At 58.2% G+C, this 23,235-nt stretch overlaps 3 protein-coding genes across 4 annotated transcripts in view; 1 reads left to right on the top strand and 2 right to left on the bottom strand.

The window, feature by feature from the left end:
• Positions 1-15,749, bottom strand: part of ELL (elongation factor for RNA polymerase II) — a 31,934-nt gene extending 16,185 nt beyond the window's left edge. Inside the window, exons 1-2 of the mRNA XM_052699792.1 lie at positions 15,575-15,749; positions 1,715-1,762 (exon numbers count right to left, since the gene is read on the bottom strand). Coding sequence (XP_052555752.1) covers positions 1,715-1,762; positions 15,575-15,709 — 183 coding nt within the window. The 5' untranslated portion in view covers positions 15,710-15,749. The remainder of the gene's footprint in view (positions 1-1,714; positions 1,763-15,574) is intronic.
• A 566-nt stretch (positions 15,750-16,315) lies between these two features.
• FKBP8 (FKBP prolyl isomerase 8) lies at positions 16,316-22,215 on the bottom strand. Of its 2 annotated transcripts, none has more exons than XM_052699827.1 (9): positions 22,083-22,215; positions 20,891-21,193; positions 20,588-20,757; positions 20,371-20,459; positions 19,976-20,193; positions 19,729-19,901; positions 19,558-19,635; positions 17,552-17,689; positions 16,316-17,107 (listed from the first exon to the last, which is right to left on the bottom strand). In XM_052699827.1, exons 1-9 carry the CDS (start codon positions 22,198-22,200, stop codon positions 17,021-17,023), a joined length of 1,374 nt encoding a protein of 457 aa, XP_052555787.1. In that variant the 5' UTR covers positions 22,201-22,215; the 3' UTR covers positions 16,316-17,020. The 2 variants fall into 2 exon arrangements, with proteins under 2 accessions (XP_052555787.1, XP_052555788.1); XM_052699828.1 differs by lacking the exon at positions 22,083-22,215 and adding an exon at positions 21,474-21,561.
• A 116-nt stretch (positions 22,216-22,331) lies between these two features.
• On the top strand, positions 22,332-23,166 carry KXD1 (KxDL motif containing 1). Its single transcript, XM_052699716.1, has 3 exons — positions 22,332-22,456; positions 22,553-22,599; positions 22,931-23,166. The coding sequence occupies exons 1-3, from the start codon at positions 22,332-22,334 to the stop codon at positions 23,164-23,166; spliced, it is 408 nt and encodes a 135-aa protein (XP_052555676.1).
• The last annotated feature ends 69 nt before the right edge of the window (positions 23,167-23,235 follow it).

Here is a 23,235-nt window from a genome sequence, read left to right as displayed (position 1 = left end):
AATTATTTTTAGCTGGAGCAGAAGGGTTTCTCGAGCCACCACAGCAGCACGGTGACGGCGTGGAGGGAGCCCTAATTTTGGTGCAGTCGTACAGCAGTAACCATGGGCGCTTAAAAATAGCTCGGCACAGATGTGACTCGCGTTTCTTCTTTCAAGTAATATTCATCTGTGTACAGCTCATTCTGAATGGCGATTTCACCTTCCTCTATTTATACCAACACGACTTCATCCCAAGAAAGAAGGGAAACGTCACATTTTCCGCTCACGTCGGGCTGAGCCGTGCCCAGCAGCCTGCAGGAGCACCCGCGTCACCGGAGGCTTTCTGTGCCCCCTCCTCTGCTTCCCCCCACGTAAGCACCTGCAGATCTGACCAACCTCATCCCTCTGTGGGCTTTTACCAAAACAGAAACACCTTCAGCCCTCCTCACCGAGCTGCCTGCCCCCCCTGGATCCTTTTTGCAGCCCTCTTCTGGATGCGCTCCCGCAGTCTGTGTCTGTCCCATGCTGGGGACTCCCCTCCTGGGCACACAGCTGGAGGGGCAGAGCCCTCCCCAACCTGCACAAGGTACTTCCACAAATGGAAACGTTTTAATGCAATCAGCTGAATTTGAGAACTTGAGAACGTATTCCATCGATGCTGTTATCTTCCCATAGGTGGGAAGCGCCTCGAGCCCCACTGCCAGCCCCACGAGCAGGGCACAGCCCTGATGCAGGCAGGCACTCTGCTAAGAGCCAGATGGTGACACAGCTGCCAGCTCCCCATCAGCACTATAAAAATCATAACGTGGGGACAAAGGGCCTTCCTGACAGCCCCAAGTGAAGCGCAGAGCTGAGCTCTACTTTTGGCCTCTCTGTGACAATTAATTCACCTGCTGACGAGGAGCTGGGGCAGTAGCGAGGTGCTGCTCTGTGAGCAGGGGGCTCAGGGACTCCATCCCCATTTTTTTGGTGCTGTTTTCACTCACCCCCCCTCTGGACGCCCCATTCCCAGCACTGCCCAGCTTCACGGCACGCTTCCCATCCCAGCAGTGGGGCTGTGTCAGCTGCTCTCACTGATTTCACCACAATGCTGCCTTCGAGGAAGACGAAGGAAAGAGGAGGATGGGCAGAGCTCAGGCAGCTGTGCAGGAAGAGGCAGACACAGACCTGAGCTGCCTGCTCCCCCAATGGCACACAGGTTGGTCACTCACCTGCAGCTCTCCCACACCGTGTTCTGCTGGAGCCCCACCTGGCTGACACACGAGCAAGGAGGGACAGCCTGACTTCAATGCCTGCGTAGCTCAAGCACATCTGAAACTTCCACTGGGCCACCACAAAAGCACCTCTTATTCACAGCTGCCTTCACGTTCTGAAAACAAACCTTACATTCCCTCTCCTTACGTTGAGCACCTGAAGTTAATGCAGGCTTTTCTGTATCTAAAAAGTAGACAAATCACTTTTTCAAACCACAGCATGGCCCAGGTTGGAAGGCACCTGGGAGTCCGTCCAGCCCCGGCCCTGCTGCAAGCTTATAGAGCTCCTGCACAGTAAGCAGCATCGGCTCTGACCTGGAGCAGCTCTGAGCTGCACAGCCTCCACATAAGGAACTCAGAGTGTGTGCAGGAGCAGGACGGAGTTGGACAGACAGAGTGGGACAGACAGACAAAGATTGCTCACATCACTGCAAAAGCAAAACCGGCGCGCGCTTCCCCAGGCGGCCCCTGGGCTGACTTACCCCTTGGCTTCCTTGAAACTGGATTACCGGTTTTGAAGTCACAGTATCCTACAAAAACAAATGAAAGAAGAATTAGAGAAGCACAAGGCTCAGACAGCCGCTGTCGAACGAATCAGCTGGATTTTCCACCTATGCTTTTTTTTTCTTTAAAGAACAAGGCTCAGAAATACAGAGAGAAAATGCAGGAGCAGCAGAAGCAGAGAAAGGATGAGAGCACGATGCCATCAGCTCCAAGCACTGCTCTCAGCCACTGACCTCCAGAGAAAGGGATGCTGCAACACGGCTCCCTCCGGCGCAGAGCAGAGCGCTGCGTGTCCTCAGTGCTTATGCAAGTTTTGAGTTAAACAGGGAGTATTTGAGGGGAAAATTTATGGCAGCTCAGAGAATGCACAAAGTGAACTTCTTCCAGCAGAATGCTGGCAATTGGATGGGGAGGCAAACGGAGGCTCTGCTGCTCTGCCCAGCAGCCTGCCTGCTCCTCCCAGCTGCAGCCCCTCTGCTGCTCCAAGCTCAGGCAGGCGCAGCTCCTCGGTCCTCCTGCAGCACAGACTGTGCACGAATCAATGCACCATAGGAAATCTGGGTGCCAAAAAGCCTGAAAAATGATCTTGTAGAGCTAATTACAGATCGGGGAAGGCCTGCAATTAATTCTGGAGGATTACTTAAGTGGAATAGAAACACGGAGCGCGGACGTAAAAGAATGTGGCACTGAGAGCAACCACACACTGTTCCATGATCAGCTCTAGTTACAGAATTTACACATTCCCTAATCTTTGTATGGGCTCAGTTAAAGAAAAAGAAATTAAATGAGCGTTCCTGCAAGTTAAGGAGCAAACTTCAGCTCTGCTTTACTGCTGTAACTCCCGGAGCACTGGTTGCCATTTCCTAGAACGGATCTAAGAAAAAAACATCCATCTTCCTCCCACCTTCCCATAAGGGAAACGTGCACCCCTGTGCCCTCCTGCCTGCAGCTGCCTCCCCACTGCTCCACTCAGGAGCAGCACTCAGGACACCCAACTGCTGCACGTGGCTGCACTGACGCTGCCCCGACCCAGCACAGCTTGGTGGTACCAATGCAGACAGCAGCAGGAAGCACAGAACCTGCTGCACTGCAGGCAGTCCTGCAATGTGCTGCACAGCCTCCTGCCTGCTCACAGCCCGCGATGGAGCTCACGGAGCACCTGGCCGCACTCTGCACTGCACAATGCACTCTGTGCTCCTGCTGCATGGCTGCAGTGAGGCTGCAAACACAGCCCAGCATGCAGTGCTGCTCCTGAAGGCATGAGGTTAAACCCAAAAGGGAGCACCTGGCCCCAAAGGCCCAGCACGCTGCTCTCAAGCTGGCACAAGCTGACATGTGCAAGAGGCACGGCTCCAGGCACGGGATGCACGTGGCACTGCAGTCCTGGGGCCAAGCAGGCAGCTGGGCACCTCCCATTTCTTCAGGGAAACACAGACGATTAAAGAATACTCTGTTTCGAGAAGTTCTGTTCTGCACTGACTGGAATTTGTACTGGAGGCAGCACTGCACGGGAAGTGCTGGCCTATACTTAGTACCAGTGCATTTGTCCATTTCCTCCGATGTCAGGGAGCAAACAGAGCAAACGAGAGCTCACCTCTGTTTATTTTGGAACAAGGGAACGGTTTTCAGAACACGAAGCTTCATGCAAACATTTCAAGTTAGTACCAGGAAGACCAATAAACAGAGCGGCCACGGAGCCCAGCTGGGCGCAGAGGGAAGCAGGGGCACAGCGCCCACCCGAGGGGTGCTGAGCAAACCAAGCCGTGCTGAGGTGTGCAGAGCAGTCACTCCTTTCTGTTCTACACGTTTGTTTCTGTTGTTTTGAATGCTCTGAGAAGTGCCACCAAAACCAAAGCAAGCAGAGGCAGCTCCTGGCGCACACCGAGACCAGGGGATCATTAGGAGCAGCCAGAAATACCGACCCCGGTGGAAATAAACCCCTCTGAACACACCTCAGAGACAAAGGGCTTCTCCCAGGACATTCCACTTCCTCAAGGCTTGCATTTACCTCCTACCAGAGAAAAGCCTCCTGAATATTCCCTCTTTACATCACATCTATCACTCACAGAACCACGCTGTCTCCCTGCGGTTCAATCCCAGCTGCAAGGAGTCTGCTGAGATGTGAGAGTAACAAACTCCCACCGCCGGGCTGCTCTTTGTAAACCTGAACTACAAAGCCTCCCAGACCTTTTCACAGACTGGATTTGCTGCTCAAATGCAAGGAACGCCTCGGGAATCCGGTGGCAATGGGACTCCATCCCACAGAAATGGAGGAACCTCGTGCCTGGGCGCTCAGGGCTCCAGCTCCCTTGGATGCACGTCCCCACCTGGAGACACACGCATTACAAACCACGTTTTTCCTAAAGTCACAAACAGGTGCAGACCACAAAGCACCTCCAGACAGGAGCACAATGCGGTGCAACTGATGACAAGGTGATAAAGATCTCTGATGTCAGCCAAAGCTCCAGGCCGGACGTCTCCATGTCCCCATGGCCGGGCTGCAGAGCGCCGCTGCCTTCCTCGCCTGTGGTTGAGCGATGCTGCGCAACGCCGGCGTCACTTCCTCAGTGGTTTGAACTTTTTGGGTTCAAAAGGTTCAGAAGCCACGAGTGCTCCTATAAGACAGACAGCATGTTGTGTGCAGAGCCACTGCACCAAGCCTAGGAGGAGTGGAGAGCACAGAGGGATCTCAGTGCTTCCATGCCGTGCGGCACCAAAACCAGCTCTGCGCCAGGGTCTGGTGAGAGAGGGCTGTGATTACATCACACATCTGTAGCCAAATGGAATCGTTTTGTGCCCGAGATGTAAAGCAGGAACTCAGCCCTACATGCACAACAGCCTGCATCAGCACAGCACAACGCAATTAAACTGCTGTCACTGAGATGTCAGCCCGCAGGCACAGAGCAGAGCTGGCCATGGGCGGCTCTCACGCACACTGGGACGGCTCTGCTTCCTCAGCCCAGAGCTCACCGGGCTCACAAGCAGCACGGGACCCATCCAGAGCAGTTTGGGACCCAAAGCCCAACAGCTGAGCGTTGCTCCCCGAGGCAATGCCCCACAGCACTGCCCCACAGCACTGCGTGGCTGCCAGACCCCATGGCGAACACCACAAGGGAATCCCAGCTCCCTGCACGCACAGCTCCGTGGGGCGCAGCACATGGCTGCACTGCAGCGCTTTGCCATCCAAAAGAAGAGCTACGTGTCCGTGCCATTTAGGCAGTTGTCTTTCAGAAAGAAATTAAAGAGGCCCAATTCCTTTGAGAAGTAATTAGAAGCATTTTTGCCTGCAGCTCGCTCTGCTTGCCAGCAGTGGAACCCCCCATTTCTGCAGTGCTGTGAGCAGTTTCCATGCAAACAGCCAGGCATGGTCTGCACGCTGCATGGCTGCAGCAACCAAAGGCTTCCCCCAGCGAGTGCTCCAGCTCAGCAAGCAGCTGCACGGAACAAAGGCAGGGAGGCACAGAAAAGCGCCCTCCAGTAACTCCTAAATGGACAACTGGGATGCAATGGGCCGTCCCCAGAGAAAATGCAAGCTTTGTGTTTCCAGACAAACGAGCTGGGCCATGCAGAGAACCTCAAAAAGGTTCTTCATCGGGTTGGAGCAGGAAAGCAGCACCTATCTGCACCAAAAGGAAATACACACTGTGAGCAATGGGCCTCGATGGGACGCTGAGCTCCTGACTCACCCCTGGGCTCCAGATAGAGCTGCCCTGGTGGGACACACATCCCAGCAGCACTGCTCCTCCCCTGCTGTCTCCTCACTGCTCTCCCAGGCGCTCGGGGAGAGAGCTGCTCGTTAGGGCTGACGAGAGGCAACCATCAAAGCGCCGAGGATCATTATCAGCACTGCAATCATTACAACCTCCCACCTATTTCACTGCTAACGACATGGGGCACCCAGCGTCGCTGTGCTGCCGGGAGGCGGATGGCCAACTCCCACCTCTCCAGAGGTGCACAGATCAGAGGGGAAAAGAGCATTTGCATCCCCATGCAATTTTCCACACAGAGCACAGCTGATGGCAGCAGGGTGGTAATCAAACAGCTATCCTCAACTGAACATACAGCTGCTGCAGAAGAGCTACCAGAATGCAGCAAGCTGCTCCCACGTGGTGACCCAGCTCTCCAATACAACCGACGTGTCTCTCCAAAAGAGAGAAGTTCCCTTTACTGCAGCGCAGTGCTGCAGCCGTGGGGCACTGCTGCTCTTCCAGGAAGGCTCTCGTCGCTGTGCCCCAGAGCAGAAGTAGCAGATAAAGTTGGGAAAGCACTCAGCAAGTCGAAACAGCACTTCCCAAAGCGCCCGCACAAAGATAGCGCTGCGTTGGCAAATTCGTGGCGAAAGACTGAGTGCAGAACTAGAAATGGGTCCCATTGTCACTCACGAGCTGTTGAAATGGAGCTCTGGGAAAAGGCATTTTAATGTCAAACGAACACAGCCCTAAAAACGGTCCTTTCTAAGAACCCTGAGGTCACTGTTCAGCTGGGAGAAAAGGATTCCAACAGAAATACCAACACGGAACTTCGGTGGGCTCCAGCGGCGCAGCTCCGCTTCCAACAGCCCAGACAGGAAAACAGAAAGGCAAATATCAGTGTTTCTGAGCGTGGGCACAGGAAAGCAAACCCTGCACATCCGTGTTCTGAAGTGCTGCTTTCAACAAGGAACAGCATCGTGCAGAGGAGCCACTACAGCACTGCGTCCCGCGGCCACCGAGCACCGCGCAGCTCCGGCCCTGCACAGCCCCCAGCCCGGCTGCAATGCCAGCCCTGCCAGCCTCTGCTGCAGAGTCTTACTGGAGCCATCAGATGATCTCGTTCAGTTGGGAAAGGGCTGAAAGAAAACCCAACCAAAACAGCTGGCAGCAGGAAACTGAATCATCCTCAATTCCCAACTCTGCAAAAGGTGAACAGCAGCTCTGCTCTCCCTGAAGATTTTACTTAACAGCTGTGTGAGCCAAGAGTCATTGCAGGGCATTTGATTTCCTGCTCCTTACACTGCAGGAGCCGTCCCCTTGCAGGAGATGCCATGAAAGATTATTTCTGTGCCTCTTGCAGGAGGCCGGCTGGCTGCTTGCTCAGTCTGCAGGCATGGGCAGATCTGAGAAGGAGGCAAAAAGCTTCTGGACATCCAAAGGAAAGCACTGCCACCTCCCCAGGCCTGTGTCACAGAGCACAGCTCGGCCCCGCACTGCACACAGCCTTCAGAACAGCAGGAAAGGCACAAAGGAAGAATGAGCAGCACGTTAAGGATGGGCCAACAATTTAACTCACCCTTCTGGAAAGCTTTGAGACATCAGCGAAGGCAAAGTTTAAAAAGCCCAACCTTGAAGCTATACTGAAAAGTAAGAATTTGTTTAAATGCCATTTATTCCAGAACGCCAAAGTATTCCAAGATGGTCGGCCAGCTCCAAGCCTGCCTGAGAGGAAGGAAGAGGGGCAGCCCTGAGCTACACAACGAGTTCTGCTGAGCATCGCAGCCTCAGAAATACATTGCATGGGCACAGCCAGCGAGAGCACCGCTAAAAACAAGTATTTTAAGATATTTCCAATATTCCTTCAACTCTGTGGCTCTATGAGAGCCAGCGGATGCCAACCGTGGAGCTCCATCCCACGGCATGGACACAGCTGTGCGTGCAGGGTCAGCCTCCGCTTCTGAGAGTGCGTGGGTACGGCAGGAGGGCTGCTGGCACTCCGCTTCTGAGAGCAGGGGATCTGCTGGCAGACACCTGTGCTGCTTTGCATAACGAGAAACCAAAACCCCATTACGCCACTGAAAGAGAGGCTGAGAGCTGCCTGGAGACGGAGGGATGCGCTGCCCTGTGAGCCGCACTGCGAGCATCGCACCGCTGTGCGACCTCTGCACCGAGCGCAGCGCTGCCAGGCTGCGAGGAACAGAAGGAAGAGTCGGCTTCAGTGATTGCAAGCAGCCCTGCAGTGCAGAACCCCACCTGGCAGCAAGGAGCCATAAAGAGGAGCAGCTCTCTCCGAAGGGCCGCTGTGACGGCAGCGCTTATCGCGTGGGGCAAACAGTGATGGCTGCTGGTTAATGAACAACGCTGCCCCGAGGCCGCCCTGTAACGAGCTGCCCTCCACTGCAATCTGCCACGGAAAACACAGCGCTTCCAACCCAGTGCTCTGCTTATGAAAGTGTCGTTTATTTTCGGATGTACTCAGACACCGGGCTGATTCACTTGGAGATGCGCACAGTGACGGCTTAGGCGAGTTTCTGAAGCACCAGGGTGATCCTTATCTGCCACGTGGCTTTGCTGATTTTCTTGCGAGAGAAAATATAGAAAGGCAGTTGAGGGCTCAGATTGACTCACTGGTTTGGGACAGATCTCACCCAGCACTGCTGAGTGCAGGAAAACAAGGGAAAACAAGCCCAGACCGGCCTGCTCCTCGTGCCCAGCTGCACCCCATTGACTCTCGGAGCGAAGCATCACTACTGCTGAGCCCAAATTCTTCTTCAAACTTCAGACATTCCTCACAGAGCTGCAGCCAGCCATGGATGGGCCCTGGGCAGCCTCAACTGGGGAGGCCACCCACCCCATGGGCAGGAGTAGGGCTGGGGCTCAGTAAGGTCCCTTCCAACCCAACCACACTGTGATTGTACGGTTTTGTGATGGTCGAGGACCCTTCCAACCCAACCACTCCATGGTTCTACAATCATCAAGGACCCTACCAATCCCAACCATCCTCTGATCCGTGGCAGAACAAGCAATAAAGCACTCACAAAGGACAGTTTTTCCACCAGAGGGATTCTAACCCCAAGGTCTCCAGCTGCAAGCATTGACAAACCCACGGTGGTGCAGCCCCTCATCCTCCTGGCATACGGGTGCAGGGGCAGCCGGGGCCGCAGGCTGGAGGTGCTCCCTGTGCTACGGAGGCACAGAACCTGCTCTGTTTCAGCTGCGCTTCTGTTTGCACTGCCAGGGTGGTTGGGAACAAACCTGCTCCAAAAATAAAGTGACAAACAGTGAAAGAAAGAGCATACTCTTCTGAACTGGCAAAATCAACCCCTAAAAACCAGGAGAATAAAGTAAGAAATCCAACGTTTCTTCGCTCCCCTCTAGGAGGGCTGTGAAGGCTCAAGTTACGACCAATTCCAAAAACAAGCACGGAAAAAAAAATATTCAGATAAGAGCAGCGAAAACACAGCAGTGCTGCTGCCAACCAACCAGAGACTGAAGCCACGACACCCCTCACCTGCAGGGCGATGGCACAGATGGCAACGCGGGCACACGCTGTCACAGCGCAGGGCAGCAGAGGAAGCGTTCTGCACGGCAAGGCAGGGAGCAGCACTTCGTGTGCCTTCCCCGTGGATCGGGAACAAAGCCTTTGTTACATTCATAACCATTTCCAAATCACGCTCCGGAAAAAAAAACGTTTGCGATTGGTTTTAATCACCATTACATTCCACGTCAACTGAAGTGCGTATTTGAAACAGATTTAAGATATCCCATTTACTTTTATAAAGGGCAAGCGTGCCTTGCTTTCCCTTTTATTACTTCCCCCTTCCCGTTGCTACATTTCTCGAGATGAAAGCATTGCCAGAGCAGAGCCGTGTGCTGCAGAGCCACCGCTGTGCTCCGGGCTGTGCTCAGTGCACGGCTGCATCCTCCTCCCCTGCTTCCTTCTGGGATGTGGACGAGGAGCTGCAGCAATGCACCCAGGGAGCCCCGTGCAACACACTGCGCTCCACAAAAGAAACCGGCCGGCCGAGCTCCTATGCACTGCTTAAGAAACCGTTTACGGGAGCAGAAGTCCTTGATTCTGCAGGCGGGCAGAGCAGAGGTCGCAGTTGCGGTTGGAAGCCCCAGCGGGTGCTGCCAGCATTCCCCCAGTGCACCTCAAAGCTCAGAGCACAACCCGGTGCTGCCAGCAGGGCCGAGCGGAGCAGAGCCCCAAGGCTGCGCCCAGCACAGCTCCCATCGCTCCCGGCTCTGCGCTGGGCCGTGCTGCACTGCGTGCCCGGTGCTCAGGTCTGTGCTCCCAGGCTGGGACAGCTGGCTTCCCCCCTCCACCCCATCCCGACCCCCGGGTGCCACAGCACAGCAGGGCCGGGGCTGCAGGGCCGCCTTGGTGAGGGCGCAGGGACGCACAGCCCGGTGCTCCGCGTGCCGCTCCTGGCTCAGAGGCACTTAAGCCTTTGACATTTCACGGCAGCGAGCCGCAGCAGTTAATTACAAGCTGCGAACACGATTTCTTTCACCCATCTATCCATAACTCACGTCACTGCACAGCAGGAGCTCCGCTCTCCGAAGCGAACACACACAGCCCAGCTCAGCCCCAGGCTGAGCTCTCAGGCTCGGGACCACAAGCCAAACACCTGCACGCGCAGGAGAGCCACTCACTGCAAACCACACAAACTGCAGTCCATTAAAGGCTGCTTCGACCCCCCAAAATGCCCTTATCTATGAGGATTATCAGGTTTTTAAGTCCTACAGTGAGCATTTATTGCAGGTTTTGTTGCCCACTGCACGTTCTTCCTGCAGAGGAACCACAGAGGTGCACCTGCAGGCTCTGCCCTGCGGTCACTGCATGGCACAGCCTGGTGCATCCGTGGGGGTTCTCAAGGAGAGAGCAAAGCAGTGGCACAGAGCTTATAAAGCAAAGTATGCTCTACCAGATCCTGCATTCTCCTCTTTGTAGGGACCGTGGAAGACAGCAACACGGCCTGCTTCACTTTCTCATAGAAACCAGGAGCCAAAAACAACTGAAATCAGCGCCGGAGCTGGAAAGGTAGAGCACAGCACACACAAACAGCCAGTCTAGACACTGAAATGTGGAAACATGATTCAAATAACCACAACTGGCACATCACGTATTGATCGCAGCCCATCGCAGAACGGGCCCTCGGTGAGTAAGAATATAAAGAAAGATTCAATTAGAGTCTTCCACTTTGGTTTGAGAAAAATATGGATCCTTTGGGCACAGGGACGCAGACCATTCCTTCCATCCCGCCAGGCTAGGAAGGAACACAGCTGGCTCATGTGCTTCACCTGGTGCTGGTGGCACCGAGGGACCAAAGGGCTCCTGGTTTCCAGGGAGGCTTCAGGAGAAGAGTTTCTCCGGCACAAAGCAAAGCAAGCAGGGTCACCGGTGCCGCCTCGCAGCACCCCTGCACTCGGTGACCTCTTTTTGAGTTAAACAACTGCCGGTTTCTTTAAATTAAAGAGGCACTGGTCCAATGTAAAGAAAGGAGGGACCGAGTGCACGGAGCTGTGCTTTTCCAGACTGCCTTCTGGCTGGAGCAGGGCAGGGAGGCGGGTGCAACACGCGCTGCGGAGGGGCTTCAGAAAATGAAGTCAGAAGGCAGCCCTGGGTTACCATGGAGGGCACAAGTCGCCTTGTGTACACTGGAGGTTTCTAAGCAATGCCTGAGCCACTACAGAAAACTCTTCTTATCAGCAAATCCAAGCTCCTTTCCTGGATCATGCATCTAGGTCAGGCGCAGGAGCGCAGCGCTGGCGATGCCTGCGTGTGGAATATCAGCGTAGCCAACGTTACCAGGCGTTTCTTTTCATCAGAAAAGAAGCTCCCTTCAGATCAAGGCTCCTCCGCAACCAGCATTCGCCCCCATTGCTCGGCGGGATCCCGTCTCCCCCTGGCTGTTGTGTCACACAGCAGCCGTGCGCCCACCCCACCTCCAGCCCCGCCGTCCCAGCGCCCCATTGTGCACGAGCAGCAAAACCACCCCGTCAGCCAAAACCTATTCTCCTCCCGTGGATTAGCTGGCACAAACGAGCACGGGAGTGACGCATGCAAGCTGTCTCTTCCCATTTTTCAACACGCACAAACACCGGGGATTTGGAGACGCTTTGCGAGTTCACACTCTGAAGTTACAGACAGCACTGAGCTGCCGTGGATCGGGGGGCGGCAAGCTTGGGAGCCCATGGGTGCATTCAGCACTGAGACCTCCATGCTTTTCCAAGCAAACCCCCCCTCCCGCCCCCCCGGCAGGCAGCACAGCGCAAAGCGAGCGATTTCAACAGCCCTGCGCCGCGCCAAGCAGCTCTGACACAACCCACAGAACAGGACGGGGCGCTCCGTGCTGCCCCACGGCCCCGCAGCCGAGTCCTGAGCGCGCGGCTCAGCAGCGGGCCCTGCGAAAACGCGAGGCTGCCATAGAAATGCAGCCTGCTTTCCCACTGCTGGTTCAGCTCAGTACGAAACCAGTGAGAAAGCAAGCTGAAAGGCAGCGCAGGTCGAGTCCTGCTGGACAAAGCAGGCGACCACCTGGCCCAGCTGTGGGATCCAGTGATCCGAGCGCCAAAACGCTCCTGTGACATGCCTTAAAAAAACAGCTTCATAGAAACCAAAGGGGTTCGACGTCAAGTTTGCTCCCCCCGGAATTATTAGAAAGCAGAAAGTTACCAAAAGGCCAAACTGAGTCTCTCTGATGAATGCCATCCTTTTAAGGTGCAGATAAAAAACAGAACGTGACCAAAAAAAAGTAAAGGGGAAAGAAAGCACTCAGGCCCAGGGATTCTGCCCCAAAGTTTCTATCTTCCTTTGGCACGTCACCAATTAGAACTACTGCTGCAGCCTGCTGCCACTGGTACAAAAAAAAAAGCATAATTGGTTTCTAATTTGCCACCGAATCCCATAGCAACTGTACGTCACTTTGGATGTAAATTACAGACGGTTCTTCCCCGTGCAATTTGAAAACTATAGAGATGAATCTATAATTTGAGCAGAGCCAAGCGCTGCATGGTCGAGAGGAAAAAGCTGCCCTAAATAATTGAAAGGAAACCACCGGGGGCCAAAACATTCCTCGGGAGGATGGGAAGCCTCTCCCCATCCCATCCCTCAGCTGGGAGCTGTGGGTCAGCGCTGAGCTCGGCCCATTTCTGCTGATGGCTGAGCTGCGGCACAGCTCCCTTCCCCAGCCTCCTCCGGGCTGATTCACTCGCTCATGTCACCGTCTCATGTTCCCGATGTCGTAACAGCTTCAATTCTGACGGACGACAGCATCAGTGAGTTAACAGGACAGGAAAAAACAGGTTATGGGAGAAGAGGGATGATGCAGAAAGCCGGAGATAACTCAGCGAGCTCTGATTCACAAGGAGCAGCGCTCTCTTTCTGACACCCGCGATGCTCTGCTCTACAGACCCTTCATTTCGTAGTTTGGGCTTTAAGCGCAGCAGCCTGAAACCCAGCTCTGGAGGAGTTATTTCAGCACCAGAGGCTGCAAAGGATCTGCTCAGCCCTTTGGGAAACAGCTTCTGCCACACCATCCTGCGGGGAAGGAAGGGGACGCGGGGAGCCCCAGCAGCAGACCACAGATCCAACAGCGGGTTCAGAGCGTGGGGCAGAGCTGGGGTCAGCTCAGCTCAGCCCCCACTGAGTATCTGTGCACCTGCCAAAGCTCACCAGGACTCAGCTTGCAGCGCTGGGGACACGGAGAGAGGCGCACGGCTGCGCTCACGTCACTTTTTGATCAGAATGCAACCTGCTGAGCGAGCGCTGCTCCTAAAACCACAGCCATTTTCTGATAAATATGGGAAATTCCCACCGGGGAAGTTCCAGGAATAGTCATCAGCTCTGCGTGGCCCCAGCGCTGACGGCTGCGATGGCACACGGGTCTGAGCGCGGTGCTCAGCTCAAACCCACCCACCCAGAACTGCTGGGATGCTGACAGAAGTCGGGGGCAAAAAGCAAAGGATGAGCACTGTGTGCTGGGGGCACCCAGGTGCATTGATGGGGTCACACCACAGCTGTCACAGAGCGGGAAGGGGGAGACCCAGGGCAAAGGCTGCGGGAAGAAAGCAGGGCAGGGGCACAGCAGACCCCAGCTGCTTGGCCTGGCGGAGCAGAGGGGACAGAAGCTGCACAGGGAGGCCCAGCAGTGCCCAGACCATCCAGTGCGCGGCTGAGGCAGGCGAGCCAAGGCAGAGCGCATTCCTTGGAGAGCTGAGCGTTGTTTTAGGCTGCTGGACAAGGCTGGCTCCATCACACCAGCACACAGGCTGGCCTGGGACACGTTACAAATGCTCATCCTTCAACTGCAGAGCCCAGCAGGCAGAGACTGCTGAGAGGTGTGAGCAGGTGATGCGGGTTCTGCTCCTTCCATGCAAGCACAGCACCCTGCACTGCAGCCAGAGACAGAAACCCAGCAGATCCCAGCAGCCAAAAGGGATGAACGCCGCTCTCCATCGCCCCGCAGCTCCACTAAAGGAACACAAGTGCTGTAACCCAAAGCAGCAGACCCGACGGGGCGATCGCTTTGGGATTATGCAGCCCAACACTTCATTCTTAGGCCGAGAACAACTCAACCAAACGAAGCCGTTGCCCTGTCTGCAGGCATCACAGCAGCACACCGCCCTGCTGCAGGGCCAGGCTGCACACACGGAGCTGCAGGAGCACCGAGCACTGCTGGCCGTGGGGCTGCCAGCCGTACAGCACGACACCACCAGCAATTTTTTTTCCATTTTACCAAAATTCAATCACAGAGGAGCTGCAGCCGCCCCAGGTGTGCCAGCACCGCTGCCCCATCAGTGGGGAAACTCAGCGGGCCGACGCAGTGCCTGTGCTCACGGCCACTCATTGCCGCCTTATTCACTGCACAAACAGCACTGCTGTCCCTCCCTGCTCGGCAGCTCCGGCTGCTGCTCCTTTGGGTGGCGGGGAAGGAAGCAAAGTTCATTAGTGGCCGATGGCCACCGAACTGCATTTGGAAAATAAACACCACTATTCACGGCGCCGCGACCCAGAATAGCTTCCCAAAATACTGAGCGCAGCTGCCCGGAGCCTTCCTACTCACCCTCCCCCAAAGGAAAAGACCTTCCCAATACACAGGCCTCATTCCTTTCATTTTTAACGTATATACATTGTTAATTTTAAAGAGAAAAATAACTGAAACCCTCATCCTATCCAAGGCCCCTTCTATCGCCACTGCCTTCTCATAACGCCGATAAGAGCTCATTAAAAGACGAGTTGATAAACCTTGGAACAGTAATTACGTCCGTCCTCGCACGGCTGATTGCCCAACACGGGGCTGTGATGTAACCCACACCCGAAATTAAAAATAGTGTTGTGACAACATATGGCTTATCCTACAGAGCCGGCAGCGCGGTGGGTTCCGGCTGCTGGGAAGGTGAAGGGCGGCACTGAGATGCGGGGAAAAGGGGGAAAAGAACGCGAGAGGATGGGAGGACAGAGCTGGGACCGTGATGGGGGGGGCTCAGCAGAGACAGCGGGGAACGGCGACGCGCGGCCCCAGCACGAGCCGGGGTTGGGGGGGGGGGACCCGAAAGACACGAAACAGGGGTGGGGGGGATGACACCCCACAGCTCCCACATCTATGGGGGGAGGGGGACCTGCGCTGCCCGGTGTCACGTAGCCGGGGGGAGGGGGAGCGGCTCCGCGGTCATTGAAGAGGAGGAGGAGGAGGAGGGACGCCGCCCCCCCCCGTCACTCCACGGCCATTTACGTGGGGGGGGACGGACAGCTCAGCCCCGGCACCCCTCTCCTCCCCCCGGCTCCCCAGCGGGCACACGACGCCTCCTGACCCCCCGAGGCTTTCCGGAGGACAGGAATCCCCCCCCCCCAATGGAAGCGCAGGGTTACCCCATCCCAACGCCGCCCGCATGGGGAAGCCAGGACCCCCCCCGAAGTCTGAGATGTAAGAGAAGGGCACAGCCAACCCCCACCCCCCACCCCACGGCCTTCAAACCGGGAACCGGCCTCGAAATCAGACCGGGCCCCGAAATCAAACCCAGCCCCGCACGGAGCCGAGCCCCCCCCCAAACCACAGCCCCCCCCAGCCCACCGCTCCACAGCCGGGCTCCGGCCAAAGGCCTCGTGCCGGGGCCGTGCCGCGCCCCCCCGCCCCTCACCTTACACGCCTGGTAGCTCTCGAAGGCGCGCAGGGCGCTCTCCGTCAGCTTCACGTGGAAGACGGAGACGCGGGTGCCGCGGCCCAGCCGGCCGCAGGACAGCCCGTACCCTCGCTCCGCCTGCAGCGCCGCCATCTTGGGACCGTCTCCCCCTCCGCGCCTGGGCCGCCGGGGCCTCCGCCGCCGCCACGCCCCCTTCGTGCATTATTCATGAGAGTTCGGAGGCGGAGCCCCTGAGGCTCCGCCCATCCGGAGAGCCTGTTGCTGGGGGAAGGAGGTGGGCAGAGCGCGCTCCCATTGGTCGAGCTGCACTGGACGCCGCGGCGGAGTGGGTGACAAGAGGGAGGGGCGGGGATATGCAAAAATGTCGACCGCGGGGCATGGCGGGAAGGGTGGTTTGGGGCGGCCGCAGGGGGACTCGGGGGCTGCGGGCGGGCGGTGCCCGGAGGCGGTTGGGGAAACCCCCCCTCCTCCTCCGGCCGGCACAACGCCCCGAGGGGCCCGGGCTCGCTCTTCCCGCAGAGCACCTGCCCCTGGGCACGGCCTGGAGGTACGCAGGCCCCCCCGTCCCACTAAGGGCAGGGGGAGCCCCCCCAGGGGCAGCCTTTGGGGCCGGAGTTTGTTTTATTCCCACGTGCGTGACTCTCCCGATCCGAGCAGATTCCCCACTGCCCCCAACCAGCCGCTCCCAGCCCCTGTTGCAGTGCTGCACCTCACGGTGGAAAGAACAAGGCCCGGCCGTGCACGAATCGTCCTTTATTGGGGAGTTCACAGTCAGTTGGGGGGGGGGGACAGTGCGTATGGACCCTGGGAGCAGAGCTGAGTTGGCTGCTGTGGGCCCATGGCTGCGGGGAGCTGCAGGGCAGAATGGGGACCCCGCAGGGCCAGACCTACAGGATCAGCCAGGACACTGCTATGATGCTTCGTGTCCTTCACCCCACGGGGTTCTTTGGCTCTCTGCGGGCATTGCACGCTCTGTGGAAATGCTGAGGGGGGAGCGGGAGGGCAGAGCTGGGGCTCCCTGGCAGCCCCCCGGCTCAGGGGGAATCTCATTGCACGTGCCCCAGGCACCCCACGCCCCTTACAGTGGGCTCACATCCAGCCAGCTTCGTCCAGCAGCCCCACAGCCAGGAGCACAGCAGTGCCGGGGCTCGCTGCATCCTCCCTGGGACACACTGCTGGGGACAGTCACTGCGTGCAGCACTCACGGGAGGTCAGGCTGCCCCTGACGCATTCAGGGCTGCGGGGTCTCTGCTTTGCCTGCGGCTCTGTCCCCAACAGGACGAGGTTTGGGGGTGCTGGGTGACGGTCAGGATAGGGGGGACGTGGAACCTCCTGCCAGGAGAGCATCTGTGAGTCCACAAGGAACGGGGAAGAGAGCAGAGCCCCATGGACCCCCTGGCAGGAGTGAGGCACATCCCAGCGCTGGGCTCCCCACCGCCGTCCTCAGTTCCTTGCAGCGATGACCACAGACAGGGCCACGCCACCAAGCGCGATGGCTGTCGCACCGAAGAGCCACTTCCAGGGGATGGACTGAAGGGGAGAGAAATCAGCAATGTGACGGGATGCCCCTCAGCCTGGATGTGCAGCCCTGCCTGCTGGCACAGGGCCGTGGGGCAGCGCGCGGCTCCCGACACATCCGAGATAACACAGCCCAAAAAGGCAAGTGCTGCGTCGGCTCTGCCCGGCGCGTGGCCGGCACGTCCGAGGGGACAGCATGTGCTGCCCAGCTGACAGCGCTTTCCACCTGCACGGCCAGCTGGGAGCAAAGTCCAGAGCCTCCAGCTGCCATCGCCAGCCAGAGCAGCGGCAGCACCGCAGCGATCAGCAATTTCCTGGCCCTCAGCCTGGGCTGCTTCACTTAACAGCCCCCTGCCCAGGAGCAGCACCACGCTGGCCCTATGGGACGCCCCCCCTGTAGTCCCCAGGGGTGTCTCCAACTCTGCCATCCCTCTGTATGCCAGCACCAGCCCTTACCCAGGTCAGCTTGTCTTTGCACTTCACCGGGGCACTGCTGGCTCTGGGATTCCCAAGCATCTTCCTGTACATCTCCGTCTCCACCGTCTTCTGGTCCGCGTGCTTCTTCACCAGCTTTGAGAGCTCAGCATGGATGGTCTGGGGAGCAGAGTGCAGCACAGTGGTTATCAAACCCCGGGTGGAGGGGAGGGGACAGGGACAACAGTGCAGATAACAGCAGGCTGGGCCCCCCCAGTCCTCAGAACCTTCATCATCCCTCTGGAGCGATCCTGCCAAGCCCTCCTAAAAATGCAGTTCTGAGCTCTAGGTGCCCCATCTTTTTTGTCCACCAAAGCTTCTCCTTGCTGACAGCCTGTTTCCTATGGAAGTGACATGAAGGAACAGCTGCTGGCAGTGCAGAGAGGAGCCTGAAGCTGATGGCAGGCATCAGGAGAGGATTTTCTCCTTTAATCGAGGCGGAAAAGTTTCTGCCTCGGGGACAGACCAGCCTGAGCTCTCCCACATTTCCATCAGGAAAAAGGCTGGGCAAGCAGGCTTACACCAAGTATGCTCTGAAACCAGACTGTGGCAAAACCCGGACGTCCTGCTGCATCCTGCACCATGGGACCCGAGGGCCAACATCCCCAGCCTGCAGTGGCTGCAGAATGTGGTGGCAGCAGCACAGCAGTGCCACAGCCATGCTGTGCCCTCTGCTGGGGATGCTGCCCCAAAGCAGCAGTACAGCGAGCAGCCAGGGCACTGCCAAGCCATGGTACCAGCAGCAAACACACCCCAACAGCTCGCTGGGTTTGGTGTTTTGGTGCAGGACAAACAGCATCTCCCTAAGGGTGAATTTCTGAGGGGTTAGAAAGGGACGTGAAGGTCTGCACCAGCTAGGAGGTGCTGGCAGCCCCGGACAACCAGGTTTCCTCATCCAAGGGCAGGTGGAGCTGAGCATTTCTCGAGTCTGTTTTCACCAGCAGCAGCCATAGCTGTGACTCACCAATGTGTGTTTAACGCTGCTGTCTGGAGCAGCACTACCACATCCCTGCGAATCCCAGTAAGCAGCTGGAAAGGCCAGTAATTTGTTTGTGGTTTCACCAGTAACGTCACTGCTGGGCATTTTGATTTTTGCTCCTTTTCAATTAAAAGCTTCACTCCGGTGAGCTGATGAGCTGCAGCCCTGCCAGCAGCAATGACATGAAGGACAAGCAGGGAGAGCATCCCTCATCCCTGTAGCCCCAGCTCTGCTCCCCTACCTCCTCCATGCTGCCCAAGACTTTGAGATCCCACATGCCCTTCCCCAGGAGGGCTCTCAGAGCAAAGCTGCCTGGGTGCTCTGAAGGCCACTGAGCACCTGCAGTCCCCACGCTGCCCACGACCTTCAGGCACCAGGGAACACGAGGTGAACTGCGATGTTTTGGTGAAACGCCCACAGAGGCGGATAAAACTGAGGAGCCAATGCAGGAGCAAAGCCCCCACTGCAGGCAGCACCTCCCCTGCTGCTCCCAGCCCCGCTTTTGCTGGGGCCATTTCCTGGCACTGCTGAGGCTTTTGACTTCCCCGAGGCTTCAGTCCTGCAGCTGATCATTAACCGACAGGAAATTCCTGACCCACAGATTGCTCCGGCCTGGGCGCTGGACTGAGGTCTGGGCTTGCTGGGGCCACCCAATGAATCACACTGCAGGCTGCTGGGTGAGATGGCAACAACTTGCTCTGCCTCGCTTCTCGCAGCAATGGCACAAGCCAGCAGACCGTGCAGGCAGAGCTGCTGAAGCAGAGATGGGCTGGCAGAGAGCCCTGCTACCACAGGGGCCAAAGGGCATAAAGAGAGTCTCGCAACGTGGCGATAAGGAACCCACGAGCTCAGCCGTGTTCAGGTATTGCAGCACTGGGTGCTGGCACTTGGTACAACACCCCACGGCTGCCCCAGCCCTGCACACAGGAGGCTGGTGACAGCTACGGGGGGCACCGAGGCTTGTAGGAACACGGCCACAAGGACAGAGCCCTGAGGACACCCAGCCTACCTTGTTTGAAGGCTCCAGCTTCAAAGCCGCCTTTAGGATGGGGATGGCCTCTCTGTACTCGCCCTGCTGGGCCAGGACCTGGAAGGTGAGGTGGGGGTTGAGGGAGGTGACTGAGGTGGGGTCCCCACCCCTTCCCAGCCCTGCCACACAGCAGGGATGGCAGCACCTCACCTTGCCCTTTCGGAAAAGTGCCTTGATGTTCTCTGGCTGGTGCTCCAGAACAAGGTTACAGGACTTCAGGGCTGCCTCATAATGGTCCAGTTTAAGCTGAGAGGCTGCCAGATTGTTGAGACATTTCACCTTCACGTCCAGCAGCTCAGCCTCTTCATCTGGGGTGAAATCAACTGCAAAGACCCCAGAGGTGGGTTACAACAGGAAGGAAGCGCAGGCAGCCCTCACTCACAGCAGCAGCAGGTACCTTTTGAGCTGGAGCTGATGACTTTGAGAGCGATGTCGTAGGAATTGATGGCCAGCACATAATCTGCCTGCTGGTAGTAGAAGTTGCCTCGTTCCCTCTTGCGGTTGGCCAGGCCTATCTTCTCCTTCCCACTGAGCAGCTCCAGGTCTGGTGCATCCCGAGCCTCCAGCAGCTCCACCTCCAGTGTGAGTGCTGCGTTGGGTGGGATGTCAGGGCTCCTGCAGTGGCACAAAGCCATGCTCAGGCCTGGCTCTGCTACAAACCGCCAATCCCAGAGGTGACAGCAGAGCCACAGGGGCTCCCCAGCAGTACAGGCTGTAGTAGAGGGGACTGGGGATAGCTGTCATAGCCCTGTTTAGGCCTACCCTATTTCATTCCACACTCTCCATGCTCACCTGCCCTGTACACCATAGCAATACTTGGCATCTGACATAATCAAAGCTGTTTCTCCCATCTCCATAAGCTGTACGCAGAGGTCCAGAGCCTACAGGGAGCAACGTTGCAGAAGGTGAGCAAAGGGGCCAATCCTGCCTCCAACAAGGACATCACCAACCCTAAGTCTCCCCCCAAGGCGAAGTTGCACACATCAGGGCGGCTTCCTCCGAGCCCCACCTGCAATACGTCGCAGTCTCCCAGGGTAAAGCTGAGGCTGGGGTTCTCCTCCACCACACTGCCATCCTCCAGCATGGCCCTCAGACGGACAGTCACATCCTGGCCCTTGCGGGGCCGGCTCTCCACCCCCTGACCTGGTACGAGTGTCTTCTTCTTAAGCAAGCCGCTCCCTGGGCCAAGAGAAGCCGGAGGTGATCAGCACACAGTAGGGAACGGGAGAACCCCGCTCCCAACCCAACCTCAGCCTTCGTGGTGGTCAAAGCATCCTGCGAACGCCCTGCCGCCCTCCTGCCCTGCTCTCACCCAAGACGTCGAGCCACTCCTGGGGCTCCTCGGCTTCTTCCCCTGGGCCTCGCTCTGAGGACTGGGCGCCCTCCCGCAGCGGTCCCCGCGCCCGTCCCACGTCCTCCAGCGGCGGCAGCTCGCTCAGGTCGTCCTCGTCCTCCTCCAGAACCTCGAAATCCTCCGCGCCGTCCAGCTGAGAGGCGCCGACCGCGGCCGGTTCAGGGCTGGGCGGTTCGGTGCCGCCGCCTGCCCGGCTCGGGGAGCCGCCGCTCGTCTCCTCCCCGCTGGAAGCCATCGCGGCAGAGCAGGGAGAGCGGCGACCTGCGGGAGAGAGGAACAGTCGGCGCTACGGACACCGCGATGAGGCCGCCGGCACTCCCGGAGCGCACGGGGCTGTCCCGGCAGGGTTGTCGGGGCCGGACCGGGGAGGCCCGAGGCACCGGTTCCGGCCCCTGGAAGCGCCGCCCCGCGCGCCCCGCTCCACCACGTGCTTTTCTCCCGCGCGCGCGCCCGACGGGGGTCCCCACGTCACCGCCCCGTCACGCGCCGGGACTCCCCCTATAGCAACGGCCGCCGCGCGCCCCCCGCCGCTCCCACCTACCCGCGAACTCGAGGCCGCCGGCCCCGCCCCCGAGCTCCCATTGGACCGCTGCCTCCCGCCCCACCGACGCCATTGGGTGGCGCCGACGCTCCTCATCGACGCGTCGAGCGCGGCGCGCCGCGGACTTAAAGGGGCCGCCGCACCGCACCTGCTCCGCGGGCCCGGCACCCCCGCCGGGCCGGTGTCCCCGCCGCCCGTAGCTCCGGTAGCTCTCGGTGCCCCGCCGCCGAGGGCTGTGGGTGCAGGAGGCCCACAGAGGTTTCCCGCAGCGCTCAACCCCCACGCGGCCGGGCCGTCACCCGGGAAACCCCCGGCTCTGTGCTCCGGTACCGAGGCGGCCCCGCGGCTCCCGGTTTCCCCCTCGGCCCAATCTCCACCACTTCCGGCCCGGCTCCGTGACGCATGCGCGCGGTGACGCCACGGGGTCGCGCTCGACGTGACCCCGCACCCGGAAGCGAGGCGCGGCCGCCGGTGCCGCTCCCGTCATGTGAAGGGAGAGGGAAAGGAGCGGCGCCCGGTGCTGCCGCGGGAGGGGCGGGGCTACCGAGAGGAGCTCGAGCCCGCACCGTTATCGGGAAGCGGGCGGGGAGGGGGGGGGGGCTCCGTTACCGGGCACGGCGGGGGCCGGGGGTCCCGCGGGCAGCGGCGCGATGGAGCCCACGGCCTCGCGGGTGTTCTGCGGGCGGGTGCTGGGCATGGTGAACGCCGAGGACGTGAACGCCATCATCCAGGCTCAGAAGAACATGTGAGTCCCGGGGGAAGCGGGGTCCCGTGCGAGCGGCAGCCCTCGGTGCCCCCGTGTAACCGTGGGAACTGCCGCTCCCCTGCAGGCTGGATCGCTTCGAGAAGACGAACGAGATGCTGCTCAACTTCAACAACCTGTCGAGCCTCCGCATGCAGCAGATGAACGAGCGCTTCCTGCACCACACCAAGACGTTGGTGGAGATGAAGAAGGACCTCGACAGCATCTTCCGTCGGATCCGGTAGGTGGAGGTGGGAGGGGATGGACAGGGGGCCTCGGGGGACCTCGAAGGGATTTGTGTGGGTCCGTCTGTGAACCCGGCTCTCTCCTCCCGCAGGGCGCTGAAGGGGAAGCTGGCCAAGCAGTACCCGGAGGCTTTCAGCAGTGAGTGGTTCCATCGGTTCTCTTCCCCCATGAAGGTTCCTCCTCCTCCAAATGTGCCTTCAGTGCTGCCTTTGGGAGTCGGGGCCTTTGGGACTGCCAGCACGCAGTGCTAAGAATCCGGGGAGCTTTTTTCTTATATTGAATGCAGATGCAGGAAATCGCAATGCCACAAATGGCTGCTCATTTAAGTGGGATCCGTTTTTTGTTGATTACTGCTACAAGCAAAGGAGCAAATCCTTCTGCCAAAGCCCCCCCCATAGCCGGCCTCGCAGCGCATCGTGGTGTTGTGTGCAGCTGAGGCAGCTGTTAATCTCTGCGTCTTTCTTTCCAGACATTCACGAATCTCCTATTCTAGAAGATGACGATGACTTCGACCCGGTTCCAAAGAGCACGACAACCACCATTGCTACCTCTGAGCAGAGCACGGAGTCCTGTGACACGAGCCCTGACATCATCTCTCCCACCATGAGTCAGGATTTTGAGGATTTATCACAGGGCCAGTACGATTTACCGGCTGTGAACGGACAGAGTCTGACAGACGAAGACACTGCCAACGACCTGGACTAAGGCACGTGGCTCTGCCCCATCCCTGGGGCCCCCGAGAACTCTCTTATCTTGTATTTATATTTGTGTGTT

The sequence above is a fragment of the Tympanuchus pallidicinctus genome, unplaced genomic scaffold (genome assembly GCF_026119805.1).
Source record: "Tympanuchus pallidicinctus isolate F22 unplaced genomic scaffold, pur_lepc_1.0 scaffold38, whole genome shotgun sequence".
Taxonomy (NCBI): Eukaryota; Metazoa; Chordata; class Aves; order Galliformes; family Phasianidae; genus Tympanuchus; species Tympanuchus pallidicinctus.
This window is presented reverse-complemented; position numbering and strand designations above follow the sequence as displayed.

What these genes read in the sequence shown, in the direction of transcription:
- FKBP8 (XM_052699827.1), bottom strand. Translation starts at nt 22,200, where the DNA reads ATGATGGCGTTCACGTCCTCGGCGTTCACCATGCCCAGCACCCGCCCG. An exon ending in CCCGGCCCCCGCCGTGCCCG is followed by an intron (nt 21,194 to 22,082) that starts GTAACGGAGCCC and finishes TCTCTCCCGCAG; the next exon opens with GTCGCCGCTCTCCCTGCTCT. An exon ending in GGAGTGGCTCGACGTCTTGG is followed by an intron (nt 20,758 to 20,890) that starts GTGAGAGCAGGG and finishes CTCTTGGCCCAG; the next exon opens with GGAGCGGCTTGCTTAAGAAG.
- KXD1 (XM_052699716.1), top strand. Translation starts at nt 22,332, where the DNA reads ATGCTGCTCAACTTCAACAACCTGTCGAGCCTCCGCATGCAGCAGATG. An exon ending in AGCATCTTCCGTCGGATCCG is followed by an intron (nt 22,457 to 22,552) that starts GTAGGTGGAGGT and finishes CTCCTCCCGCAG; the next exon opens with GGCGCTGAAGGGGAAGCTGG. An exon ending in GTACCCGGAGGCTTTCAGCA is followed by an intron (nt 22,600 to 22,930) that starts GTGAGTGGTTCC and finishes CTTTCTTTCCAG; the next exon opens with ACATTCACGAATCTCCTATT.